At 45.3% G+C, this 25,434-nt stretch overlaps 1 protein-coding gene across 5 annotated transcripts in view; it reads left to right on the top strand.

Moving 5' to 3' along the window:
* Positions 1-25,434, top strand: part of LOC146811975 (uncharacterized) — a 696,581-nt gene that overhangs the window by 467,065 nt on the left and 204,082 nt on the right. For all 5 annotated transcript variants that reach the window (XM_085618952.1, XM_085618950.1, XM_085618951.1 and 2 more), the window contains one exon: positions 8,385-8,457. In XM_085618952.1, the coding sequence (XP_085475078.1) occupies positions 8,385-8,457 (73 nt within the window). The remainder of the gene's footprint in view (positions 1-8,384; positions 8,458-25,434) is intronic.

Raw genomic sequence — 25,434 nt, forward strand, 5'->3', positions numbered from 1 at the left:
AAAAGATGCCAAGTCTAACAAACTTAATTTTATTGTCTGTGTATTTACTATTTCTCCTCATCGTGTTGACGCTTTGCCGTTATTACAGTTGCCATGGCAGTTTGTGCATGGGCTTCTTACCTCGTTTTTGAAGCCGCGTGAATCCTCTCGCCGATGAGGACCCACAGTGCTGACATGCCTCAACATTCTACGTCGTGTGAAGCCTCGAATGTTGCTAGGCAGCTTCTTGAGCTGCTCTAGGGCGCTTTGTTACACGAACGTGCCAGGAACCACCCGGGAGTGTGTAGGGTACGTGAAGCCATTTTCAAGAGTTTCAGATTAAGTCTTGTGTTAGTGTACGGTGCAGACTAGCGGCACGTCTGCGTCTGTGCATAATATTGACGTCTGTCTCAAATCTTCAGAGGTTCAAGTGTGTGCACCATAGGTTTTGATAAGTCCTCGCCGCATGCTGTCTTATGACTGTATAAAGCACACTGGACATTGGATGCCTAATTGTTGGCCCGCAAGTGGCAACTTCTTGAGAGTACACGCGCATCTCAATCAGCAACAGGCAGGCTTTGCTCACTATAATCTTGGTGTTTTCACACAGGATTGCAGTGACACCTCACCCCAAACCTCTTCAGTCAACATAGCTTATGGATTACCTACTGCAGTATGGACTATACTCACAACAACTTTCTGAAAGCTGTTTTACATTCGTTCTATTTTGTGATGAGTAGTTGCTTTGTCGCTCATATTCGCCATGGTTTATTCACTGTTAAGTTCTGTCTGTATGTACATAACACTGTACTCTCCCTTAAATTAGGTATGGGAATGGGTTTCCTACCCCATTCTTTTATTGTACATTTGCCTACATGGTTATTTACAGTTTCTACCCTCACTCAGGGTATCACTGTATGGGTCACAGTCCCATTTACACTACCTTTTACCACCTTCTGTTTTTAGGGTAGGATATGGGTTTTATTCCAAATTACAGTAGCTAAACATCCCTATACCTGGGGATAGGTCATGGGTTCAGTCCCATTTACTTTACCTTACCTCCTTTATGCTATGGTTAGGTAATAGGTTCTAGTCCCATTTTCACACACGAGTGTTCCATCATTACCCTTATCCGGGGTGTGCCTTACTGAGTCAGTCCCATGTACATTTGCTTCCTCCCTTATATTGGGGGTAGGTCATGGGTTTCAGTCCCACCTTCTTGTACACGTTTACCCTCACACAGGGTGTCTTATTGGGTTCATTCCCATCGTCTACATTATCTATCCCTGTTTGAGGTACTGTTTTGTTTTAGTCTATGCCTAGACTTTTCTGTTCATTTTACTTGCAACGTTATGCTACCATTGTATAACTTCTCATTTTGTAAATGGGGAGGATGATTTATACTTTTTTGTATGTTTATTCTTCTCCTCTGTTTTCGAACTTGTTCAGTTATCCTAGTGATATTACATCTTTTTTTCATCTTTGGTATCTGGACTATTTATGGTTGCTGTTCTTCCTTTGTCCATAGTCTCTCCCTCTTTTTAGTGTTTCTCTTTTTACTATGTTTAGGAGATCCTTCCTTTTTGTGTGTTTGGGTGTAAGTCTAGTGTTCAATTTGGGTTGTGCTAGGTCTTTCCTTCTTGCATGCCTGTCTGGCCAGTGGGTGTTTGGGGTTAGTCATTGGTGTTTTTTTTCGTCAGTCTTTTTCATGTTTCTTATGCCTTACATTAGTATTCTCTTCTGTTTATATTTACAGAAGGGGAGGATGGGTCATATCAATCTGCTTATTTATCTATTGCTTCCTCTTCCTTCCACCTATCTTCTCAGCTGCATATGTGTTCCTCTTTTATTCCTTTTCTTGGTTCATAGTGTTTCAGGTAACCACATCAATTCTTCTGTTGTAAACGGAAAGGGGATATGTAGTATCCTGCCCATGTTAATGTTATACCTTTGTCACCTCCTGCTCCGCCAGTGTGTTTGTGCTGTGTGCTGAATGGAATGTTGGAGTGATGCGCTTCGGAATGTTGGGTGCCTGTGAGTTGAAGTGTCAGTTGAGAATGAGCTGAGCAGCAAGCAGGCTACTCTACAGAACTAAACTAGCTGCTGTACTGGAACTATCTACAAGTAACTATCTTCAATAAAACTTCATAACCTACATCCTACCTGCATGGACCTTCTTTACTACATACTCCTTTTTATAACCCTCAATCTGCCATTCACTACTATGCATTTAAATGGCGACCATGTCCCACGAGTCCTATAATGGCAGCCAAAACCTAGTGTTCGTGTTGTGTCCAGCCAATCAGGATTCACTAGTTGCCTTTATATTGGCCAGTCAGAGCATATCTGGACCGGAGCACCTATTTTTTTAAAATTCTGAACAGGTTTACTCAAATCCTGTGTATTGGTTTGGTACAAAGTTCTTTCTGCCAACTTCAGTGTAATTCTGTGTAGCCATTTTGTCTGCATTGAGAAACAAAATTTTCCGTTCGCAAGTAACATGGAAAATCCCATCTGCCTCCTCAACACCCTCGCCCTTTTTTTTCTTTGAAACTACTTGATGGACCATTGTGAAGTCTTTCATGAAGAAGCAAAGGTGGGTGAATTTTGTTTTTGACAATTTGCATTAAAGTTGTTAGCGTAACAAAGCTTAGTTTGGAAATTCTGACCAGCTGTAACTAAAGAGTGGCAACACCCCTCCTTCCTCCCCACTGTATTGGATATATTTTCAATTGACAGTATAGATCGATTTCTTGCCATATTCTGTTCACCAGGTTGCTCATTAGTTCTTATGCATGCACCAACACGGTCTGCAGTATTATACTGGCCAATAAGGAAATCTGACAGTGCCCAAAGGGCTGGCCTGACCGGTCCATCAATATGTGAATACATTTTTTGTTTTGTTTTTGTTTTGTTTCTGCCTGTTTTATGTGCTGGCATTGGCTATTGATTTCTCTGATTACTGCAAAACGTTGCCTGCAACAAGCACAAATGCATGGGTCTCTCCCATACCTTGCAAACATCTATACAACATGTCTGTCTTTACAAGTTCAAAACTGCACCAATTTGTAAATGTGGATCTGCTTAGGAGTATTGATTTTTATTTTGTTGCTGGGGCATATTCTGTCCTGGTTGACCCTGGTTGTCTATCTTGCATTGTTATTTTACCCTATATGAGCTGAAGTGGGCCTTTGCTACAAATATTGGTGCAGTTGTTAGATGTACAACATTTTTAGTGGTGTCTGTACCCCCATTAATCTTAAATTTCAATTAGCCACTAGCTGCTGCTTGAACCTTAAGTAGCTATCTGTTTAATTGCTGTGTTTACTAAACATTTCCCCAAAGGCAGTAGGGCACCACCGCCTGAAAGGACTGTCTATTCAGAACCTACATAATTGGGTCTTGTCTCATGCCTAAATCACATTGTTTTCTATGTATTATGAGGTAAACCCATTTGATTGTATCTAGTTTTTTGGGCAAATGTAACCCAGGAGTAATTTAGCTGAATGACTGCATTAATGAGTACTGTCCAGTATCATTGAATTTGTGGGTAAGTATGCTTTAAATTTAGTGAGGAAGTATGCAAAATGTAAACCCAATGACAATTACCCTAGAACGCATCCTTGCCTTAAACAATGTATTGTTCTAATTTGGTTTGTCAGTGTGCTAATCACTGTGCTCTTTTCACAGGTTCACATCCTAATGTGAATATAGTTGCAGTCCAGGGATAAAGGAGGCAATATTGAAAACTTGTTTTACGGAGTTGCCCCTCAAACACCCCCCCCCCCCCCCCCCCCCCCCGAAGGAACCCAGGCATCCTCCGCCTCGACTTTCGGGAGCCCAGCCGATGGTGCTCAGGTGTCCTCCAGCTGTCCAACTTACCTGCCTAGCGGTTGGTTGCCTTTGTCCAGCCTCTTGGTCCAAGCCTGAAGTCTCTTTCCAAAACAGATGACTTCCATTGGAAAGCATTGGCCGCCTGAGGCTGATTTGCACCCGTCTGCCCCTGTTATGCTGGTGGTGTAGATTTGGTGCTGCTTTGTTGCCCTCTCGTGCTCACTTCAACCCCTGGGGCAATTGTCCTAGGACCCGCGGGTACCTATTTGCAAACTGTGCCTCTTCGAGGTACCACCCCTCGGCTCTATTGGATAACATTGGGCCCAGTGACCTTTGCGCCCGGCTGCCCCAGTGCTGCTGGTGGTGCAGTACCTACCTGGTCTTGAGCCTTGCCCCGTCTTGTCCTAAACCCCCCCCCCCCCCCCCAAGCCTGGGGAAGTAAGTACAGTACTTACCTGCAAACTGTTTAACTTTGTTTTCCTCCATAGGATTGCATTGTAATTCTATCTATTGCATTAAACTGTCTAACCTTATCACTACAAAAGCATATAACTGTACTGGATTGACATTTACAGAAAATATTCTTAATACTGTAAAATATACAACTGCATATACAAAACATTACTTCATTATCAAAGTATTGCTACATTGACAAACTGTACGGCACTAAGTGATTCTTGGTTCTAGTAATACAAAGTAACAACTTTTTGTACGACCAATTGGTCTGGATTTAGTCTGAGTTTGTGACCTCATTTCTTGTTTTAGTGTGTACAATAAATGCTTAACACTACCCTCTGATAAGCCTAACTGCTAAGCCCAGCTACCACTAAATGGAGAGTAAGGTATTCTCTACTTTAACCTCTGCCATACCTTTGGGGACTCACTGGACTCGGTGCACACTATACCTCCTTTTTGGTGTATATACAGACAAATGCAAAAAGAACAATTGATGCAGAACAATGTCATACATTCACCCCAGTACAGAGATCTGGGCCTGAATCCATTGTTTTTTTGCTCTCCATGCCATTCCAGTTTGAACACAGCCATATGCAAATCAGCCTTAAAAAAATATATATATATATATATAATCTACTGGCGGTCGCCAGTAGATAGTTAGTTAGTACCGTGTTTCCATAGGAAATCTGAAAATTCTATTTTGAATAACTTTGGCGCCGGTTGACGAATCCTCGCAAAATTTTCGCTCAGCTCCTACCCTGAAAGTTTCTGGGTGATTCGTCAAGCGGGGCTGAGAAAAAAGGGGGTCCCCAAACATGTTTTCCCCATGCATTTTCCCATAGGACCTTTAGTCAAAGGTACAGCCCAAACGGCTGAACAGAATTACTTGAAATTTGGCAGAGGTAGTCCTCCGGTCGGGCATGTGCCTTTTGCATGTATGGAGTCAATCTGTTCAGTATTTCCTGAGAAAATTTCAGTTAAAGCACATAAATATCTATAGCCGCGCACCCTAACATGCGCGAGCGTAATTCTGATTGGTGGTTACATGTCAGTCAACGTTCGAATCGGTCGAAATCAGGAAGTGTCGGCCGCCATTTTGTTTGTTTGTTGGTGCGAGAGTGAAAAAGAGGTGGCAAACGTGAAAAGGGGGCAGGGTAGAGAGTTCCTGACCCCCTAGCCTTTGTCAGGGGGTCCCTAAAGGACCCCGAAGGGTGAAAACACATTTTTTTTTAATCGCGGGGTGCGCGCATGGTGAATAACCTTTAAAAAAAAAATAACCTGCATAACTAAGCATTTAAAAAAACGTACAAATTCACTTAAACCATAGGTTTCACACACGTTATAGTTGGGAATTAGCATTTAAAAAACCTTGCAAATTCACTTCAAAAACCATAGGGTTCACACATGTTATAGTTAGGTGGACATATAGTGATCTGAACTAACTATAACGGGGGAATTTCATTGTTTTTTTACGAGTGAAATGTCCACCTAACTAACATTTGTGAAACCTATGGTTTTTTAAGTGAATTTGCAAGGTTTTTTAAATGCTAATTCCTAACTATAACGTGTGGGAAACCTATGGTTTTTTAAGTGAAAATATATATATATCCACATTAAACAGGAACCCACTTTGGAATCAAGCCACACGGAGGTAAATTGTACTCGAATATCTTTAATGACAGCTTGCCAGCAGGAACACTTCATGAAAACGACCTCAATTATCGTGCCAGACTCGTTTCAGGAACCTAATCCTTTCTTCAGTGGCTTTGTGGAAGACATATATATATATATAGATTATATTATTATATATTAATTTCAACAGTTAACGTACGATTCGGGGTCCCAAACGGGGCTTGAATTAACTCTTTTAAAAGACTTGTGACTCTTGGGACCCACTGGAGGGTTACATTTGCATCATTTTTACCACAAGGACCAGCATGCATTGGTTGAATGGAACGAAGAAGGCACACCTGGTGCCAATTAAAAGAAACGTTAAAACATGCAGGGAACTTGTGGCAGCACGAAATCCATTTGCACAAGGGGCCTCTGAGGAGAAGGGAGACACCCTTTGAAACGCGTCAGGCCAGGAGGAATAAAAAACGGAATCGTAAACTTTCTGTTGTGGAAAATAAAGGTTGTGCCTTCACTTGCTGTGTGCTGCGGCCTCATCTGCTGGGCAGTTTTGGTGATATATATATATATATATTTTTTTTTTATTTGCATTTATAAACTAATACAAAACAGGTAGCGTGTCCGTTATCGCAACCGCATCAAAGCGTCTACATGTTAGCCACATCAAAAAACACCTCATTCCCCACAACCCATAGACTGGTGAAACAAGTGGTCTCCACGCCAAGCACTGTACTAACATTATGCTTCCCAACATCCTGGTCTCCTCCTCCCCCTCCACCCACCCCCCCCATTCCTCCACCACCAATACTCTGAGAGAGGCTCAGTGGTCCCTCCATCCAGAGTCCAGTTAGATCCAAGAGCCGTGTCGTGCTATGCCACTCCCATCCCTCCATCCATCCCATGATATTTTCTCCTTTTTCCCCACACCTATATGCAAACAGTCTTGTCCCCAGTCCAGCCCAAAATGCCAGGCCAGGTCCTCTCTGGACTGGAAACAAGCATCCTAGGACCGGTTTCGTGGTTTCACCCCTCATCAGCCAGGATAGCTTGACTCCAGTGGCATGGAGAACACTGGACCCACGTCTGGGCATACCAGTCTCCCACTCTGGGTGACACATGCAAAAAGGACAATTACAAATAATTGACAGAATGCAGAACAATGTCATACATTAACCCCAGTACAGAGATCTGGGCCTGGATCCGCTGTTTTTTGGCTCGCCATTCCAGTTTGAACCCAGCCATATGCAAATAATTCTTGACCCTGTGCCCAATGGGAACAATCTAGCCCAAAATGCCAGGCCAGCTCCTCCCTGTACTGGAAACATGCATCCTTGGACCAGTTTCGGGGTTTCACCTCATCAGCCAGGATAGCTTGACTCCAGTGGCATGGAGAACACGGGACCCACTTCTGGACATACTCGTCCCACAATTTGGCTGTGTGCAGCAAGGGTTGGTTAGTAAGGCCCCTATCAACTTTCACAGACCACTCTATGCACATGGTCAACATATGCTACATGCACCCTCACCTGTGCCTAAAGAGGATTGTCCTCAAGGCCTGCTCTACAACCACACCCAAAGTCAAACCATCTCGATACAGCTGACCCACATTAACCGCACAGCCTTCAGCCATGTACAGTGGAGCATAACTTTTGGCCAAGCACAGTACCCATTTGTCCCCGTTATAAACTCCCACTGTTTACATCCTTCATCAAGAAAAGCATGTTTTCTCTGGCAGCCCTAGTGTGTGTATGTAGTACACAGGGTTCAGGGAATACCTGGCATCCCAGAAAGGCAAGTGGAATAACAATCTTTCTTAGTGATCTGTTCCCACATGGATAATCTAACTGTTTACTTTAATAGGGCAGTGTTAGAAGGCAAGGTTATATTAAATCCCACATAAGATTTGTATAGCGGTTGCAGTAGGGTGACTAAGGCCTACAAATTCCTATGAAGTAGGAGCCTGCCCAATCCCACCATTTTATTGCCCCATGCATCTCTGCCCTCATAACATTTTGAAGTACTTCTGCTATTAGCTTTCCAAAGAGTGGTAATGTACTTCTAAGTATTTAATGGGTGTAGGGCTCACTGGAGGGCTTGAAGCTTGTTATTTTATTCAATGAATATTTTTTAGGGGAAAAAACATCCAAGGATTTATACATTCATTGCTTCATTAGTACATGTTTCTCATCCATCCTTGTGCAAATGAGACTGAGGCCCTTTGTCAGTGTGCAATTGGGTTTAATATTGCTTATAATTCCTTAACCTGAATTTTTACTGTGGAAAATGTGCATCTATTATACCATCAATGTTTTTACCAACTTTTTGATTGCCGCTTGACAACACTGGCATATTCTGGATCTACTGCCTGCATCCTCTGAACGACTTTACAAAAATGAAATGTTTTTGAATGTACGACTTTCTGCATAATTCCAGTATAATAATGTGCCCTATGCACTGGGATGGTGTACCTTTTCTTGTTTCAGGTCAATAGCAGTTTGAAACTTAACCCTGGTGATATAACTGCGCTGGCTAAACAACTAAAGGAGCCCTCAGAAGGTAAGTGTAATGCTTGTGGCTGGTGTTTGGAGGAAGCAGCAGTCAACTGGCAATACACCATTGACCAAGTTGGTACAAGACAATTGCATATTGTAAGAAATAGAAGTATTTATTAATTTGGATGGTAGACCACCACAAGTGTTTGCAATGACATAACAAGTTCATGACTAAGGTTCCTGCAAACGATCACACAGAGCAAACTGGCTTACCTTGGTAAGAATGTGTAAAGCTTTTAGGAGTAGCAAGACTGCTAAAAACTCAACACAGTAAAAATGATTCTGCAATTTATAAATATAGAGGACAAATCTCCAATAAACGGAACCAGAGTTATGCATTTTTAAAGATTTAAAAGTTCAAAGAAAATGTAGCGCCAGTCAGTAATTACTGTTCGCTTATGGGACCGGTCAAAACACTTTTTAGAGGTCCACGGGCATGCGGGGCTGATGGACCAAACCGCAGGCATTGAGGCCTTGTACTTCTGATGTCCCAGGGCCAGGCCTACTATAGGTCCTGAGCAACTGAGCGAAGCACCCCTACTGCCTCTGACTTAGTGGTAGCTGTTGCAGAGCAGTCTAGACATTTTTGGGGCTTGGGCCGTGGGGCATGTAGCTATAGGTCAGTGAACTTGTTATGGAAAATAGGATTATTTTATTTCTAACTCTACACGTGCAAAGGTATACAACATTCAAAAGCAATAAAACAGGCTGGGGATTTAGTAGTTGATAGGCAAATCCATGTTCCACCTTCCTTTGTGTAACGTGTTCTGTGTTTTTCCCCATTCAATGATTGCCACATCCAGGGATTGCAAACTATTGTGCCATACTAGAGTTCTCCCTTTGACTATTTAAGAAGTAGTCAAGTGTCTATGGTGCTCCAGCCCAGTTAGCAGCTAGTCCACTGGGGTCCTAAAGGCCCAGTGTCTGTCTTAACGCCAGAGTGGTAAAGGCAGGATTCAGATGTGCAGCGAGTTCCTTCTCCTCTGGCGATCACAACTCTGCAATCGAAAGAGGTGGCAGTGCAGTCTCTCCCTGTCAAGCAGAGTTGCTGGTCTGTTCCAGTGATCAGGACTACTCCCTCTCGGTGGACACAAGGTAAGATGCTCTTCCCCCTAGCGTGGGGGTGGGGATTGTAGTTCGAGCTCCGGGTAGGAGCCGGAGTATCACAATGAGGTTACGACATTCTCTGCAGCATCTTCGTGACCTAAGGGACTTCAGGTGCAGATCACTGCATGCAGGCACCACTCGGTGCTCACAGCAGTGCTCCTTCAGTCCGGGTACTTACCAGATCCCTAGGCCAATTTGGTACCAGCTGCACCTCCTGGCATACGGGATCACCAATTTCAGCAATTTATAGCTCTGCCCCAAAATCACCTTGCTCTCTCCAGTGCTCACCTTTCCCTTACAGGGCACACTGGTCCTAGCAAGCAGGCGGGGGATGGTGCTCCTGGGCAGGTTTTTGTTGTGCCCTGGGTGATTTTCCCCTCATGCAGCAAGGAGACTAGCAGGCCTTTGCCCTCAGGCCTAGTCACAGGCAGAAATTTTGCAAAGCTTCCCCTTCTCACACAACCCAGTCTGCCGGTCAGGTGACTCAAACCCCCCCCCCCCCCCCCCCCCCCACCACCCTTCTTGTAGTCATTTCCCAGACACCAAATGTGATTTAGGGTCTGAGAAGTCTTTGAAGTTTTATGTTATGGTTCTGCATCTGAAAGATGTCTGTCATAGCAGGCAAGACTCCGAAGAGTACTGTCCCACACCACCACTCATGTGAGAGACCAGATTTCACACCTGGATGTAGCCCACAGTTCTATGTGCATCAAAATGTTAATCCCAGACCTACTCGTTATGATTCTTTTATCCCCATCTCTCTTCCTGAGAGAGATCACAAGGAAAGGGCCTGGAACACATCACTGAATCAAAGAGCAGTCTTTTGAAGTGTAAAGGCAGTCTTCCTTTTCGCTCCAGTGTGTCCCATCCAGCTAACCTGAATGCAGTAATAACAATCTGTCTCAGGGTTTCCTCTCCTCCTCATGTCTTCATCAGGTATGCCTATACTTCTCAATTTGACCCACGGCCCTCCATGTAATGTACTGTACATTCACAGCACACTTTTTGTCCAGCACTGTTACCTTTGTGCATTGCATAACACTTTACCCTTCATGTATTGTACTGCACACATACACCCGCTTGCATTGCGCACGCTCTGTGCAGCACTACATGTTTCATGTCATCTATTCCTTAAATGCATACACTAGGCCCGTGCATTAATCTCACATGAACTGCTCTCGCCCTGTACTAAACCCTTTCCAGGCACACACACAACCAATTCGAAGTATGTGAGTACCTCCTTTTCCATTTGTCAGTATTCTTCCATTAACAGACATGGTATACAGTTCCAAGTGGTGATTTTTAATGTATTTATTTGAATATCCGGTACTCATTACAAAGTAAGGTACACAAGAGTTCCTCACATATCACTTGAGAATCTAATTGAGAGGTATGCTGCTGGACAGACAGCAGAGAAATTATACATGCTGAATGAGTTTTGTGCTACAAGATTTGTTTACCTCTAGCAGATTTTTAAAAACCTGATGGGATTATTATGAAAGCCTTGAGGAAGCCCGGTTTGATTGCCCCTGTAGGGCAAAACACGTGTCGGCTGTGTAGGATCTCTTTTGTACCTTACTTTGTAAGGAGTACCGGATATTCAAATAAATAAACATTCAAAATCACCTCTTAGAACTGTTTACCATGTCTGTTAATGGAAGAATACTGACAAATGGAGGAGGATGTACTCCCATACTTCCAACTGTCAATTGAGGTATAAAAGGTTCAATACCTCGAATAGCCTCCCCTCAACACAGGATTTGAGGCAATTACATCCAGGGACAGAACCCTTGAACCTTATTCTGAAACTAAAACACATACAACCAATGCAGTTACTACTTTTGTGCTATGCAGTACTACATATCTACCCGATGTATGCGAAGGGTGAGTTAAGCACACAGCAGCGGAAAGCTTAAAAGGTGATTGAGCTTGTAGGCATCACTCCAGTGACACAGGATAAAGGGTCATGATCACTACAGGGTATGCTGCCACCACCTGGCTTGTGGTCCTTAACTCATAGTTAATGCAAAAGAAACAGATGGACGACTGGACAATGCAAACATTCAACCCCAGTCTCAAAGATCAGGATTAAATCCATCATTCTTTTGCTCACCGCACCACCCCAGTTTGGACCCAGCCATATGCAAATCAGTCTTGACCCTGTTCCTTGTGGGAACAGTCCAGCCCGAACTGCCAAGCCAGTTCCTCCCTGGACCGGAAACGAGCATCCTGTGCCACTGGATTCAAGCTAGCCTGGCTGAAGAAGGGTGACACCCTGAAACCGATCCCAGGATGCTTGTTTCCGGTCCAGGGACCTCCTGGCCTGGCAGTTTGGTCTGGACTGTTCCCATGGGGCATAGGGTCAAGACTGATTTGCATATGGCTGGGTCCAAACTGGGGTGGCGTAGTGGGCAAAAGAACAATGGATTTAACCCAGATCTTTTGACTAGGGGAGAATGTTTGCATTGTCAGCATTCTATCCATTTGTTTGCGGTAACACTTTTCGCCCCTAGTGGGATGGGTATGCCTAGATGTGGGTTCCTTGCTCAGTGTGCCACTGGATTCAAGCTAGCCTGGCTGAAGAAGGGTGACCTATCCTGAAACCGGTCCCAGGATGCTTGTTTCTGGTCCAGGGAGGAACTGTCCTGGCCGTTCGGTCTGAACTGTTCCCATGGGGCACAGGGTCGAGACTGATTTGCATATGGCTGGGTCCAAACTGGGGTGGCGTAGTGGGCAAAAGAACCATGGATTTAACCCAGATCTTTTGACTGGGGGAGAATGTTTGCCTTGTCAGCATTCCGTCCATCATTTGTTTGTGGTAACACTAACTCCTGGTGAAGCCAGTAGCCTTCCACCACCGAGAGTAGCTCTTTGGGTGCCCCTCCTGGTCCAACAAGACGCCAGTCCGTGAGACGGGCTGTGTCATGGCACCCATTCATGATCCATGTTGGTCTATAACAAAAAATCGGCATTAGGAAGCCAAACAAGACTACAGTTTGGGCACTCAGGGCAGGGGTACACCTCTTTACCATGAAGAGGACTTTTTCTTCCCAGCAACACTTTGGTGCGATTTCAGGTCTACTGCGATACTGGGAACTCCAGGAAAGTTCATCCCGGACAATGTTTTTCTCTTAGACCTTCGTCCCAGAAAGGAAGTCAAAGTCCTTCAACTGGGAAAGGCTGCAGACTGTTTCTGAGGAAGTCCGCTCAACACCAAATTGCCATTAAACAAGGTCCTGCTTAAGCCATTGATTTTGGCTGGGAAAAGCTCAGTGTGAATATTTGCAATTTTGCACCCAGGGAAGTTCAGTCTGATACCTTTGGCTACTTCACCTGGGTAAATTTTCTATGTTACCACAGTCTCTTTTTTGGAGTATGGAATTTTCAAGTGGGCCTAGGCTGTATCTGGGAAGGTCGCACCAAAGTGATAGGCTTCCTGTGGCCGTCTGCTGAAATTTTTCCAGCAGCAGAATGTTCTGGACAGAGCCAACTTGAATTTCTTGCCCAGTGTAGCAGTGCCTTGGCTAGATTGACTTTGGTGGTCCTACGTAGGCTCTGCAAGTCCAAAGTTTCTACAAGTTCAGATTCTTCAGACATTGTAGAATAAGTCCTGGGCATCCCATAGGCCCTCAGGACCACAGGGACTTGGTGGGGTTCAGGTCTCACTTCCAGCAGAGGCCACCAGCATGGGCCTGTCCTCTTCCAGTTGCAACTGTTCGTTCAAGGAAAAAGATCTCTTGCAGCCTGTTTCCCTGTAGCCGCAAAGGAGGTCAACCAACTGACCCTTTCAGACACATGTAAGCGGAAAGGCTGTTCAAATCCAGAAGGCTAACCACCACAATGTAGATTTTATATAACGCACAAATGCCAAACGGCGTCTAGGTGCTTGAGCCGGATGGAAAAAGGTTTCCACGCAATCCAGAATTGAACTTAATTTACAAACAGCCATGTTTTTTAAGCTTTTCTGAAGGCCAGGATAGTGGGACAATTCTTTCTCACCGGGAAGCACATTCCAGGTTTTAATGGTTTCTGAAATAAAACTTCTTCCACCCCAACAAACTCTTTTGAATCTGGGCATTTTTGAGGAGATTGCAATGAGCCGACCTCAAATTTCTGGTTGGTGTATACCATTTCGATTGCTTTTTCAAGAAGTCAGGGCCTACCCCATGGAGTGCCTTAAAAGCTTAACATTGTGCTTTGAATATAATTCTCTTCTCCACCGGGAGCCAATGTAGGCTCTTCAACTTCTGTGAGACCAGCTTGAATTTTGGAATATCCAGCAGCAATCTAGCTGCTGCATTCTGAAGCTGTTGTAGCTTTTGAAGATGCTGCTTTTGGATCCCTACATAAAGCACGTTTCCATAGTCCAGTTTGGACATTGCCAGTGCTGTCACCAGATTTTTTACTGACTCCGGTGGAATGAAGGGGCGTATTTTTCTAATCCTCTTCAGGATGAAAAAAATGGAGGAAGACCGGGAGGTGATCTGATATTTGAAGGTCAGTTTGTCATCGAAGACCATGCCTACATTTATGGCCTTGTTTTCTGTCTTGGGGGTGTCACCTAGGCACGTTGGCCACCATCTAGGTGTCCAGAAATAGGATTCTGAGCCCAATAAGAGGACCAATGTCTTCCCTCCATTCAGCTTCAGGCAGTTTAGACTCATCCAGAGACATACAAACATTGAAACGATCTGCAGTCTCTTCCATATTGCTGGAAACTGACACCACCAATTGGGTGTCATCAGCGTACGAGACCACTGAGAACCGACATTGCCAGATGATCTTGGCCGGAGAGGAGACATACGAATTGAACAGCATAGGGCTGAGGGCAGAACCCTGAGGCACCCTGCACGGGAGTGAGAACTGTTCTGAAGCAAAAGCCCCCGCTTCAACTGATTGGAATCTATCAGAGGAAGGAGTTCAACAATTTAAGGGCCGGTCCTCTAATACCCAGTTCTGATAATCTATTGATTAAAATAGTATGGTTCACGGTATCGAAGGCCGCTTATAGATCTAATAATATCAATGCGGCCTTCCCTCCCTCATCCAAAATAGATCTTAGTTCCTCGGTGGCCATAATCAAGGCAGTTTCTGTACTATGTCCCTCCTGGAACCCATATTGCGTTGGATCCATGAGGTTCACAGAGGAGATGAAGGATGAGAGTTGCAAACGAAGTATTCTCTCCAATATTTTTGTGGGGAAGGGTAGTCTTGAAATGGGTCTGTAATTGCTCGACTCAACTGGGTCCAGCTCAGATTTCTTCAAAAGTGGTAAAATTGAAGCATTTTTTCATGCAGCAAGAAAAATAACGGACTCGATTATCCCTTTAAACAGGACCCATAGTTGCTCATTTCCGGGACCAAATGCAATATTTTAGGGGGCAGGGATCTTGCGGTTCCCCGGATTTAGACGTTTTAACCACTTGAATAATCTGCTCTATGGGAGGAGGCAAGAAACCGGTCAGAAGGTGGGCAGGAGAGGCTGGCAAGCCAACTAGGGACATGTCAATCAATGTATTACCATATCCACTAAGATCTTTATATGCTGCCTCCACTTTGTCCCTAAAAAATTCAGCCAATATATTGCAGAATTCATTACTGCCAACCATCTTCGGAGGCTCTGGTAGTTTGGCTAGGCTTTTCACTGTTTGAAACAATTCCTTAGTTGAGTTCTTTGCCTGTTGTATTTTTGAAGTAAAATATTTGTTTTTCTCATCCCGTAATAATTTTTTATACTCCATGATTGCTTATACAGTGTTTTGTCAGCGGAGTCATACTTCAATCTCCACCTCCTTTCCTTCCTTCTACAGATCGGTTTTTGATTTCTTAAATTCTCAGAGAACCACGGCTTGTTCCGCCTGTTAGAGAAGATCTTGAAGGGGCCAAGGGATTCACTTCATTTTTAATCCAGGTGGAAAATCTGTGCTGCTGTATTTGCGTCGGTAGTCCGGTCCGGCTGGGATCTAACTAGATGTTGTATCTTAAGTAAGGTGGGACATTTCAAGAGGAATCTCCTTTACAATACATCTGCCAGGAATAAAAAACAAAGAAGCAGACAGGCTACGCAGGTAGGTAGCCACATCACTCTAATGTGGAACTAGACGCAGGTGCTCCAAGAGATCTTCAGACAGTGGGGCACCCAAGAGATCGACCTGTTTGCAACACCAGAAAACCAAAAAAAACCTTAAGCCTTTGTGTCCAGGCACCACACTGCTACTCCATGGGAATGCCCTGTCCATAGACTGGTCAGGGAAATTTGTTGATGCTTTTCCGCAGATTCTTTTAATTCCGCTCGAGATGAACAAGTTCAAAGTCAAATGCCATGATCTAATTGGACAAACCTGGTTCTCTGACATGATAGAGATGATACAGTGAAACCATGGAGACTCCATGGGCTGGAAATTCAACAACTCTAGTTTCACAGCGCCATGATCATTTTACGGACCACAGGAGTATTTGGTACCAAACTACTCCTTTTATTAAATCCACATTGATGCCACTGTGGGATTTATTGTACAATGTACCCAGAGGGCATCTCAGATGTGCCCCTTGAAAACCTGCCAACCCTGGTGTGGTCTCTGACAGCTGTAGGCAGCCAGCCACCACCAGACAGGATTCTGGACCCCTGGGTAGAGAGCCCCTGCTCTCTGGGACCAGAAACGGTGCCCATCCTGGGCAGAGGTGTCATGCGTCCTCCCCAGGATGGGCTAGTGCTCGACCAGGAGAGCAGCTTCAAAGGCTGCTGTCTTTGTAATGCTACCCCCAGTCTCTGCTGCTAGCAGCAAATGGCAGTCCTTTGTTTACACCCCCTACTTTGAGTGGGGAAAACCGGCGGGAAAAATTCAGGTGTGCCCATACTCAGCCAGCTCCACCCCTAAAGTGGGGGAGGCAAGGTGAAGCACATGTTTCATTCTCCGCCATCTTGAAGATGGAGAACCCCTCTAATCGGGTCTGGGTCTATCCTCCTCTCCCACCGGAGGGTGGCATAATAGAGGGTGTAGTCACCCCAGGTAAGGTGCCCATTGGCCTTACCTACCCCAAAACTCCTCCTAAGCTTAGTATTTAGGTGGCTCCCGAGACCTAGAAAGTAGATCTGTGACTACCCTGCAGAGAAGACTGAAGAGGACAACTGCCTTGGATCCAGCTCGTACGGCCTGTCTTCAGCAACGACTAACCTGCAAACGGTCTTGCAGCCAGCGACCTCTAAAACCACTGGGAGGACTGCTACCTTCAACAAAGACTCCAATCTCCTGTAGACAGTGGACCTGTCCAGAAGTGAACAAAAACTCCGGATCCAGGTGGATCAGCGACTCATGCTCCCTCTACACCTGACACCCACGGCCCAAGTCTGAGTGGCCCATCAGCCCAATGAAGTCTCCCCAGCGACCAGGACTCTGAATCCAGCGTTGGCTTACCCCCACAACAGCACCTGCAGCATGAATCTGAAGGGTCAAATACCACCCCCCAATACGACGGGCCCGGTACGATTTTCGAATTCTAAGGGCACCCCTGCACCCACTTTGGTGAGCTCAGCCAGCAGTCCCCCTGTGACCCCCAACACCTCAACTTAACTGTACTGTTGGTGCTCTCTCTGGACCCTCTGGTTCGATGCCTGCAACCGGTTTCAAAAAGAATAAACTTCATAGGTTTGCATTGGGTGCCCAACGCTGTGTTGGCACCCTACACCTGGCTGCACCGGTGCTGCTGGTGGTGTATGTTTGGTGCTGCTTTGTGAACCCCCCGTGAAGATCCTAACACCCAAAGCTTGGCCCCTGAAACCGTTCATCTTACCTGCAAGCATCATGGCTCCAAGGACCCCCTGTTTCCATTTTAATGCATTGGGCCGAACTCCGAGTTTGATCTCTGCACCTGGCCGTCCCCATGCTGCTGGTGGTACAGTGTTGGTATTTGCCCACTCTTCGCCCACTACTGACCTTTGGTCCTGAAGACTTGAACTGTAAGTTGCGCACTTAGCTGATTAACTGCAACGCTGTTTCCCCCATAGGATAACATTGAACTGTTATGAAAATATTTGAAGTGTCTATTTTTCAATTAAAAACATACTTATCTTATTATGAAGATCTTGGTCTTAAAACAAAGCACAAAGTGTAATTTTCTAAAATTGGTCAGGATCTCCTTCTTGTCCATTATTGATCACTGTTCAATAAATGTCTTACACTCCTCTGTAGGCCCAAGGCTGCTTGCCCATACTACCACAAAGTACACTTTGGGTTTTACATTGAACCCTGTACAATTTGGGAAACCCCTGGACTCTGCCCGCTATTATCACCTAGTGGCAATATCATCTACAGAGCCAGCTTTCTACATTGGTGGTGCATCGGTGGGGTAGAAGACTTTTTGAAATTTTTTGTACCACTTGATTGATAATTGATTTCAGTGAGGAATTCCAAAAATTATTTAGTTAGAATTCATTAAAAATTGTGTTAGGGCCTTGGTTGTCGCCCACTGTTCATAAACATAAACCATAAAGTATTTAGGACTTAGAAATAGTTTACAAAAAATCTAACACCCCACTTACTACAAACATCATGACTATTGCTGCAGGGACCAGCAAGGACCTCAGCCTGGGTCCCTATGCGCATTTTAAAGTTTCTCAACTTAAAGATTTGTGCTAAGTATAGAAACTTGCCATGGGTCATAAACTCAATAAAGCCCATCCCCAGCAGTTGCTGGCAGATAATGACAATGTCCTGGTAAGCAGAACTTCCCGAATGAGGAAGAAAAGGAGGTAGAGGGGGATGACAATAATAATGATGATAAAAAATAAAAATAATAAAAAATAAAAATAATAAAAAATAAAAATAATAAAAAATAATTATAATTAAAAAAAACAAATAATAAATGAATATTACCAAAGCTTATAAAGCGCAACAGCTACCCCAAGCAGGGGTGTCCCGGCACTAAAACATCAGGTAACCATAGTGTAGAGAGGGTAAAGAGCAACCTCCCATTATTAATCTGACCTAAAAAGCACGTCTTCAAAGCCTTGCGAAAACAAGATTCAGAGTTCGCCTGCTGTAGATGACCTGGCACGGCATTCCACAGTGAGGCCGTTCTGACCGTGAAAGTTCTACCGCCCATGCGTGATTTCACAAAGCGAGAAGAGCGCAGCAATGTATGGGAATTGGATTGTAGCGCACGGTTTTGCTTGTAGGGACCTAGTCTATCTTTCAAATATCTCTGGCATTTTCCATTCAAAGTCATGGCCTTGAATGATTCTTTTCTCCACTGGTAGCCAGTGGAGCTTCTGAAGGTGCGGAGAGACATGGTGTTGAAATGGTATATGACAAACCAGTCTCGCAGCCGCATTCTGTATCATCTGAAGGCGTTGGGTGGCATATTTGGGAAGGCCAAGATACAGGCCCTTGGCGTAGTCCAGCCTAGATGTGACTGTGGCATGAACTACTATTTTTCGGCAGTCTTCCGGTAAAAGGTGCAAAATTTTCCCTAAATGTTTTAATTTACTAAAACAGATTGCAGAGACCTGCTGCATTTGGGCTAGAAAATGGGTCAGACTCCCATCTCACCCCCAAATTCCGAATGCATTTGGCGGGGGAAGGTGGTGGGCCCATTTCTGGCAGCCACCATAAATCTGCATCAGGGACTGAGCCCTGGCTGAAAAACAGAACTTCAGTCTTCCCCGCATTGAGCTTTAATTTATTCGAATTCATCCATAAAGCTATGTCGCGCAAGCAACCTTTAAAATTCTTAAAAGCCTCTACCGTCTGCTCCTTAAATGAGAAAATCAACTGGTTGTCATCGGCGTAAGAAATCGAATTCACTCCCCAGTTGGCAATCAAAGAGAATAGCGGGGCTAGGTAGAGGTTAAAGAGTAGGGGGCTCGGGGCTGAGCCCTGAGGGACACCACACCAGAGCTGTTTTGCATTGGATTCAAATGGTTTAAGGGCGACCCTCTGAGTGCGCCCATTCAGATAGGATGTCAGCCAGGTCAGAACCCCCCCTCCCCCAAATCCTACACCTTGTAGTCTCTGGACCAGTATGGAATGGTCCACGGTATCAAAAGCCGCAGACAGATCCAGGAGCACCAACAGAGCTGATTCTCCTGAATCCCATGACCATCTTACCGACTCTGCTACTTCAAGTAGAGCGGTCTCCGTACTAAAGCCAGCCCGAAAACCCAATTGTGTAACATGCAAAGCCCCACTCTGCTCAATAAAAGTGGTCAGTTGGCGCTGAACCAATTTATCCAGCATTTTACCTGGGGCGGAAAGTAAATAAATAGTGCTAAGGTTGCTAAGATCATCTGGATCCACATTTGGTTTCTCCCTCAGATGGAGAAGTGTCGCATATTTCCATTTATCAGGGAAGATGCCCGTATCCAGAGAAGAGTTCCATATCTGAAGTAGCGCGTCAGTCAGGGATAATATCTCCCACAGTTTGGGCGGGCATGGATCATCAGGAGCGCCTGATCGGCATTTCTGGATTACAGCTAGGGCATCCTGAGGTAATATTGGAGTGAAATTGATAAGCACAGGTGCCTCCGCCGTGATCGGGGATGTCTGCTGCCATAGTTGCCTCAGACGGCTCAAAGGAGTCGTAAACCTTTAACATTTTATTTTCAAAGTGACTAGCAATTCTTTCACACAAGGCTAGGGATGGTAATACTTCGGTCTCTAACGCCTTGGGATTAAAAAGGATTGAACTACTTTAAAAACCTCACTACAGGAATGGTCTGCGTTCTGAATGCGGGTCACGATATAGTCCCTCCTGGCTATTTGTATGTCTTTATGGAAATCTTTTAATGCTTTTTTTGTAGGATGCCTTGGATCAGTCATTTTAACTCAATCTCCACTGGCGTTCCAATCTTTTGCACTTACTTTTTGTTTCTTTAAGGGCATAAGAAAACCAGGGGGCAGTGGGGGGACAGTCTAGTAGATTTCACTATTCTAACCGGCGCAACTGAGTCTACTGCAGTAGCAATCCATTGATGTATGGAGGCTGCGTCTGCATTGGGGTCAGCGGATAAGCAGGGGTAAGTGTCCTGCAAAACAGTGCTTAATACTCTTCGTTCAGGTTTTTCCAATTTCTCTTTTGAATAAAGAGTACCCTTAGCATGCCCCCGGCTGGGCAAAGTAAACCCAAAAGGGATCAGATAATGATCTGACCAAGTCAGAGGGATCGGAGTCTCTATATCAATAGCAGAGAGGTTGGAAAAAAACAGATCTAAGGTGTGTCCCGCTATATGCGTCGTGGAGAACACCTGTTGTATGAGATTAGCACATGCTAAGAACTCCATCACTACCACCTAAGATAGAAACACCTCTGGTGCAAGATATCCCAGTAGTGTCCCAGATGAGGTAGATACTGAAAAGGCAGATCTTCAGAAACTGGCCAAGAGGATAGCTCTAGAAGCTAAACTCCTAGTCATCAGAAAAAGAGCTGAGATGGTCATAGGACCCATATCTGGTGGCAGCACAATAATTATTAGGGTGGTAGACTTTGACTACAAAATCCCCAAAAGGATTGACCCTAAATATTTTTAGGGTGATGCTATCACTAAGTAGTTCATTGCATTTGAAAGAGCCTGTCTTAGTGTACAAGTTCACAGGAAGCTGTGGAGTGTTATCCTGTGGGAAATGGTCTCAGGAAAGTGCAGTGATAGGCTCCTGACACTTAATGAGAAAAAGGCTACATCCTATGACGTCATGAAGGGTTCCCTGATTGAGGGATCTAGATTCAGCACTGGTCAAGAGGGCAGACCACTGGGTCAAAACGAGGGTCACCAAAACTAACACTGGTAGGGAAGAACAAAAGTAAGAGGCAAAAATGACCCCCCCCCCGAGACAGAGGGAAAGACTAAAAATAATCAAGAGTCTTCTACACGCCCCCAAACCCTGCTCAGGAGGCTGGGGCCCAGAGTCTCTACAGAGTGTAAGGGTGGGTATCAGGGGAAGAACTGAGATCTCAACAAGGCTTGATGTCATGATTATTAAGCAGTAGGACACAGAACTGGAGATCTTCCCTGTAAAACAAGGAATATGCCTCTAGCCCACCTGCAGTACCTGTAGTTTCTACCAACCAGATGGGATCCAAGGTGTGGCCTAACTATGTCAATAGCCCGACTGAGGCAACATTAGTGTTTGAGGGAGAGGTATACTTAGTCTGTGCTGCCTGGCCAGATAACATGACAAAACAGGCAGTTTCCCAAGATTAATGGGTCCAGGATAGAGGCTTTGAGGGATACAGGCCTAGTGTCACCACGGTGACCCAGCAGCTAGTTTACTCCGATCAGTACATGAATGGAAGAACATATCCAGTCACTGATGCTAGCAATATTGCCAGTCCATCCCATGGTTATGGTCACTTTGGATTTCGTGGAAGGGGGTGGGGGGGGAGCTGTACCTTCACACTCACACAATGCCTTTGTAGGCTGCGTGTTTTGATGTAGAACAGAGTGAAGTCTTGACATGGCACACATCCCTGTGCCATGCCAACAGCCTACTGCCCTGGCATAGATCAGTCACCCCTCTAGCTGGGTGCACTATACCAGTGCTGAGGGTACAGTTGCTTAAGTCCTGTACCCCTACAGTGTCTAAGCCAAGTCATAGACATTGTAAGTGCACTAATGCCATTAAGAGTATATGGTGCTGGGAGTTTGTCATTACGAACTCCGCAGCATCATAAAGGCTTTACTGAAAACTGAGAAGTTTGATATCAAACTTCTCAGCACATTATACCCACACTGATGCCAGTGTGGGATTTAATGAAAAATGCACACAGAGGGCATCTTAGAGATGCCCCCTGACAATGAACCCACCACTAGTGTCCAGGCAGAGTGGCTGCTTTCAGCTGCCACCACCAGACCGGTTTCTGGACCCCTGGGTCGAGAGCCTGCTGCTCTGGGGGGGCCTGAAACAATGCACATCCTGGGATGAGGTGCCAAGCTTGCCGCCTTTGTGAGCTTCCCCAGGCCACTTGCCGCTTTCAGCAACTGGTTCTGACCCTCACTTTGGGCGGGAGAACCGGCGGGAAAAACAAGTGAGGAAGAGAGGTGTGCCCACCTCTGCCAACTCCACCCATCAGGTGGGGGAGGCGATGTGAAGCACAACTCCCAATCCCACCATCTTGCAGGGGGGGGGGGGGAGAGTCGGCCAACCAGGGAAAGGCTTATGTCACCCTCCCGCTGGAGGGTGGCATAATAGGAGTTGTACCCACCCCAGGGAAGGGACCAATTGGATCACCCCTAAATCTAGTATTTAGAGGCAACCCTGAACCTTGCTTCCTCAGCCCAGAAAAATTTTCAAGAAAGGACCGAACAGCCGTGCCGAAGCTAACCAGAGGAGGACGCCCACTGACTTGGCCCCTGCCCTACAGGCCTGTTTCCACCTCGAACTTGCTCCTGTGAAATCCCGGTGTCCTGCAGTCACCAACCTCAAACCCTGGAGGACCTGCCTGCCTTCAACCACAAAGTCTGTGTCTCCCATGAACACCGGATTTGTTCATTCCCAACCCCTGGCTCAGGCTGGACACCAATAATCCACACCACTCTGCACCTGCCGTCCACGACCCAAGCTCAAAAACCACGAGGTCTCCACAGCGACCCCTGACCTGCCTCAAACTTCCATCTGACGCCTGCAGCCTATATCCGGAAGGTTCCCCCAACCGTGACCAGAAGATCCGACCCTAAATGGCACCCTTGCACCCGAAGCCCCACGGCCTTGGGTGGTTCAACTGACGGTGCCTAAACAACCCCCAACATCCCAACTTACCTCTCGAAGTGGTGGTCGCACCCAGACTTGTCCCCGAGCCTGCAGTGCCTTTGCAAACCGGAGGTGCCCCATTGCAAACAAAGAATATTTTTATACAAAAATAATTGGTCTGAAGTTCAGTCTTTGAGTGTGTGAATACATTTGATGACTGAGTGGGTACAACAAATGCTTAACCCTGTCCTCTGATAAAGCCTTACTGCTCGACCACACTACCGCTAATAGAGGGTGAGGTGCTCTCAAACTTTACCTCTGCCTACCTTTGGGGTTCCACTGGACTCTGTACACACTATACCTCACTTTGGTATAGTATATACAGAGCCAGCTTCCTACAGTACCCTGAAGCTATTCCCTCAAGGGCCACCACTGCCCCAGTGATGGAAAAGGCCCTGCTTGGTGTGTTTACTAGTGTTGGTTTTCCAAAGGAGGTAGTAGCAGACAGAGGAATAAACTTTATGTCCGCATACCTTTTTTTTTTTTCTTAAACTTTATTTTTCATTTTACCAAACCTACAACTTTCAATCAAAAAGCATTTGGTCATAACATACATTGATAAATAATATTCGTTGTTTATTATGAAGTATACCACTGTAGCATGGGACGAGTATGTCTCCCTCTCCCAGGATTGTGCGCTGTCACTGGACCCGGGTCCAGATAGTACCATACCTAATATAGATGTTGTTGCTCAGCCTCTTCTATGTTGGTGCCAGAGTCTGTCTGACTTCTCAGAGGTGGGGATAAGAGCTTGTCTATCAATGCACGACACGTGTATCACTTCTAGTTTGTCATCCTTTCTACTCCGCTTTATATGTACCTCCTCTGCACCATTTCTTCGACCACATGCTGCCAGAAGGAGTATATTGTGTCACATGACTATGCCAGGTGCATCAAGTCGACCCCACTAGTGTCACAGCGTGGCCATGTGTCTGGGCGAGACTGGCCTAGTCTATGGAGGTCAGTGGGGGTCAAATAAATAAGTTATCTGTAGAAAAATATAATGTACGAGTCGAAAGTGGGCATTACTGGAAACTGAGTTTACATCCATGCCTAAGTCTGCATCTCCAATCGGTGTCTAGTTTCAAGATCGTCATGGCCCAGTGAAGAGCATCTTTAGTGTCTGATCGCATTGCCCTGTAGAGATGTGATTAGGTGTCTGCTCGTGCTGCATTTAAGGAGGATCTCAAGAGGGTGAGTAGATGGTGAGCTGCTGGATAGCATGGCCAGTTACACAAAAGGGTAAACCCAGACAAGTCCTGGGTAGAATACAGTACAGAAAGGGAGTGGTCTCAGTCTTACAATTCAAAAAACACTCAATTAAATGCCAGCTGACATTAATTCAAATTACACAACACAATAAAGCGTTCAATATTATTTAATCCTATTAGAATCAGAATAAATCTGGGACAGTGTATTCTAAGTGCCCCACAGGTGGGGAAAAGAAAGGGGAAATAGTAAGGTGCGCTTTGTGAGGGTTAGGGGAGTGAAAGAGAAAGGTAGTGACATCAAATGCATTACAATTAGAGCCGGCTTCACTCAGACAAGTAAAAAGGCCATTGTTTGCAATACACTATCACAGTGAAGCAAGCACTGTTGATCAAACTGGCATAGGGCAGTGATGTAGTCTAAGTTTCAACCCCATCAGGACTAAGAAAGGGGCACCAGAGTCCACCCTTGACTGGATGGAGGATTTAAATGTTGATAGGCTTCAAGGGCTCCAAAAGGACAAAGAAACAGACCAATGTCACCTATAACATGTAGTGGGGGATTCCTCACACACACTACTTGCGTCAAGGAATTAATGTAAAATTCTGCTGAGGCCCAGTGGTGCCATAATTACTGTGCTGAAAAGGAAGCACAAAATCACGCCCTTCATCCTAGTCACGAGAGTTACCAAATCTTTGTTAATGCGTCAGTCTCCTGGAAACCAGGTTCCATGTGCCAGTACTTCTTCCCTAAAAACAAATCCCCAATTGGTACCTCTACCCCTTGTAAGTCCCTAGTAAATGGTACCCTGGGTACCCAGGATTTTGGAGCTGAAGAGGGTTTCCTGAGACACCCCTCACTGGGGCTATGCCACTGCCTTAAAGCTTGCATGCCCCTGTTAAGAAGAAAACCAAGTCGACCTG

This window comes from Triturus cristatus, chromosome 7, assembly GCF_964204655.1.
Source record: "Triturus cristatus chromosome 7, aTriCri1.1, whole genome shotgun sequence".
Lineage (NCBI taxonomy): Eukaryota > Metazoa > Chordata > Amphibia > Caudata > Salamandridae > Triturus > Triturus cristatus.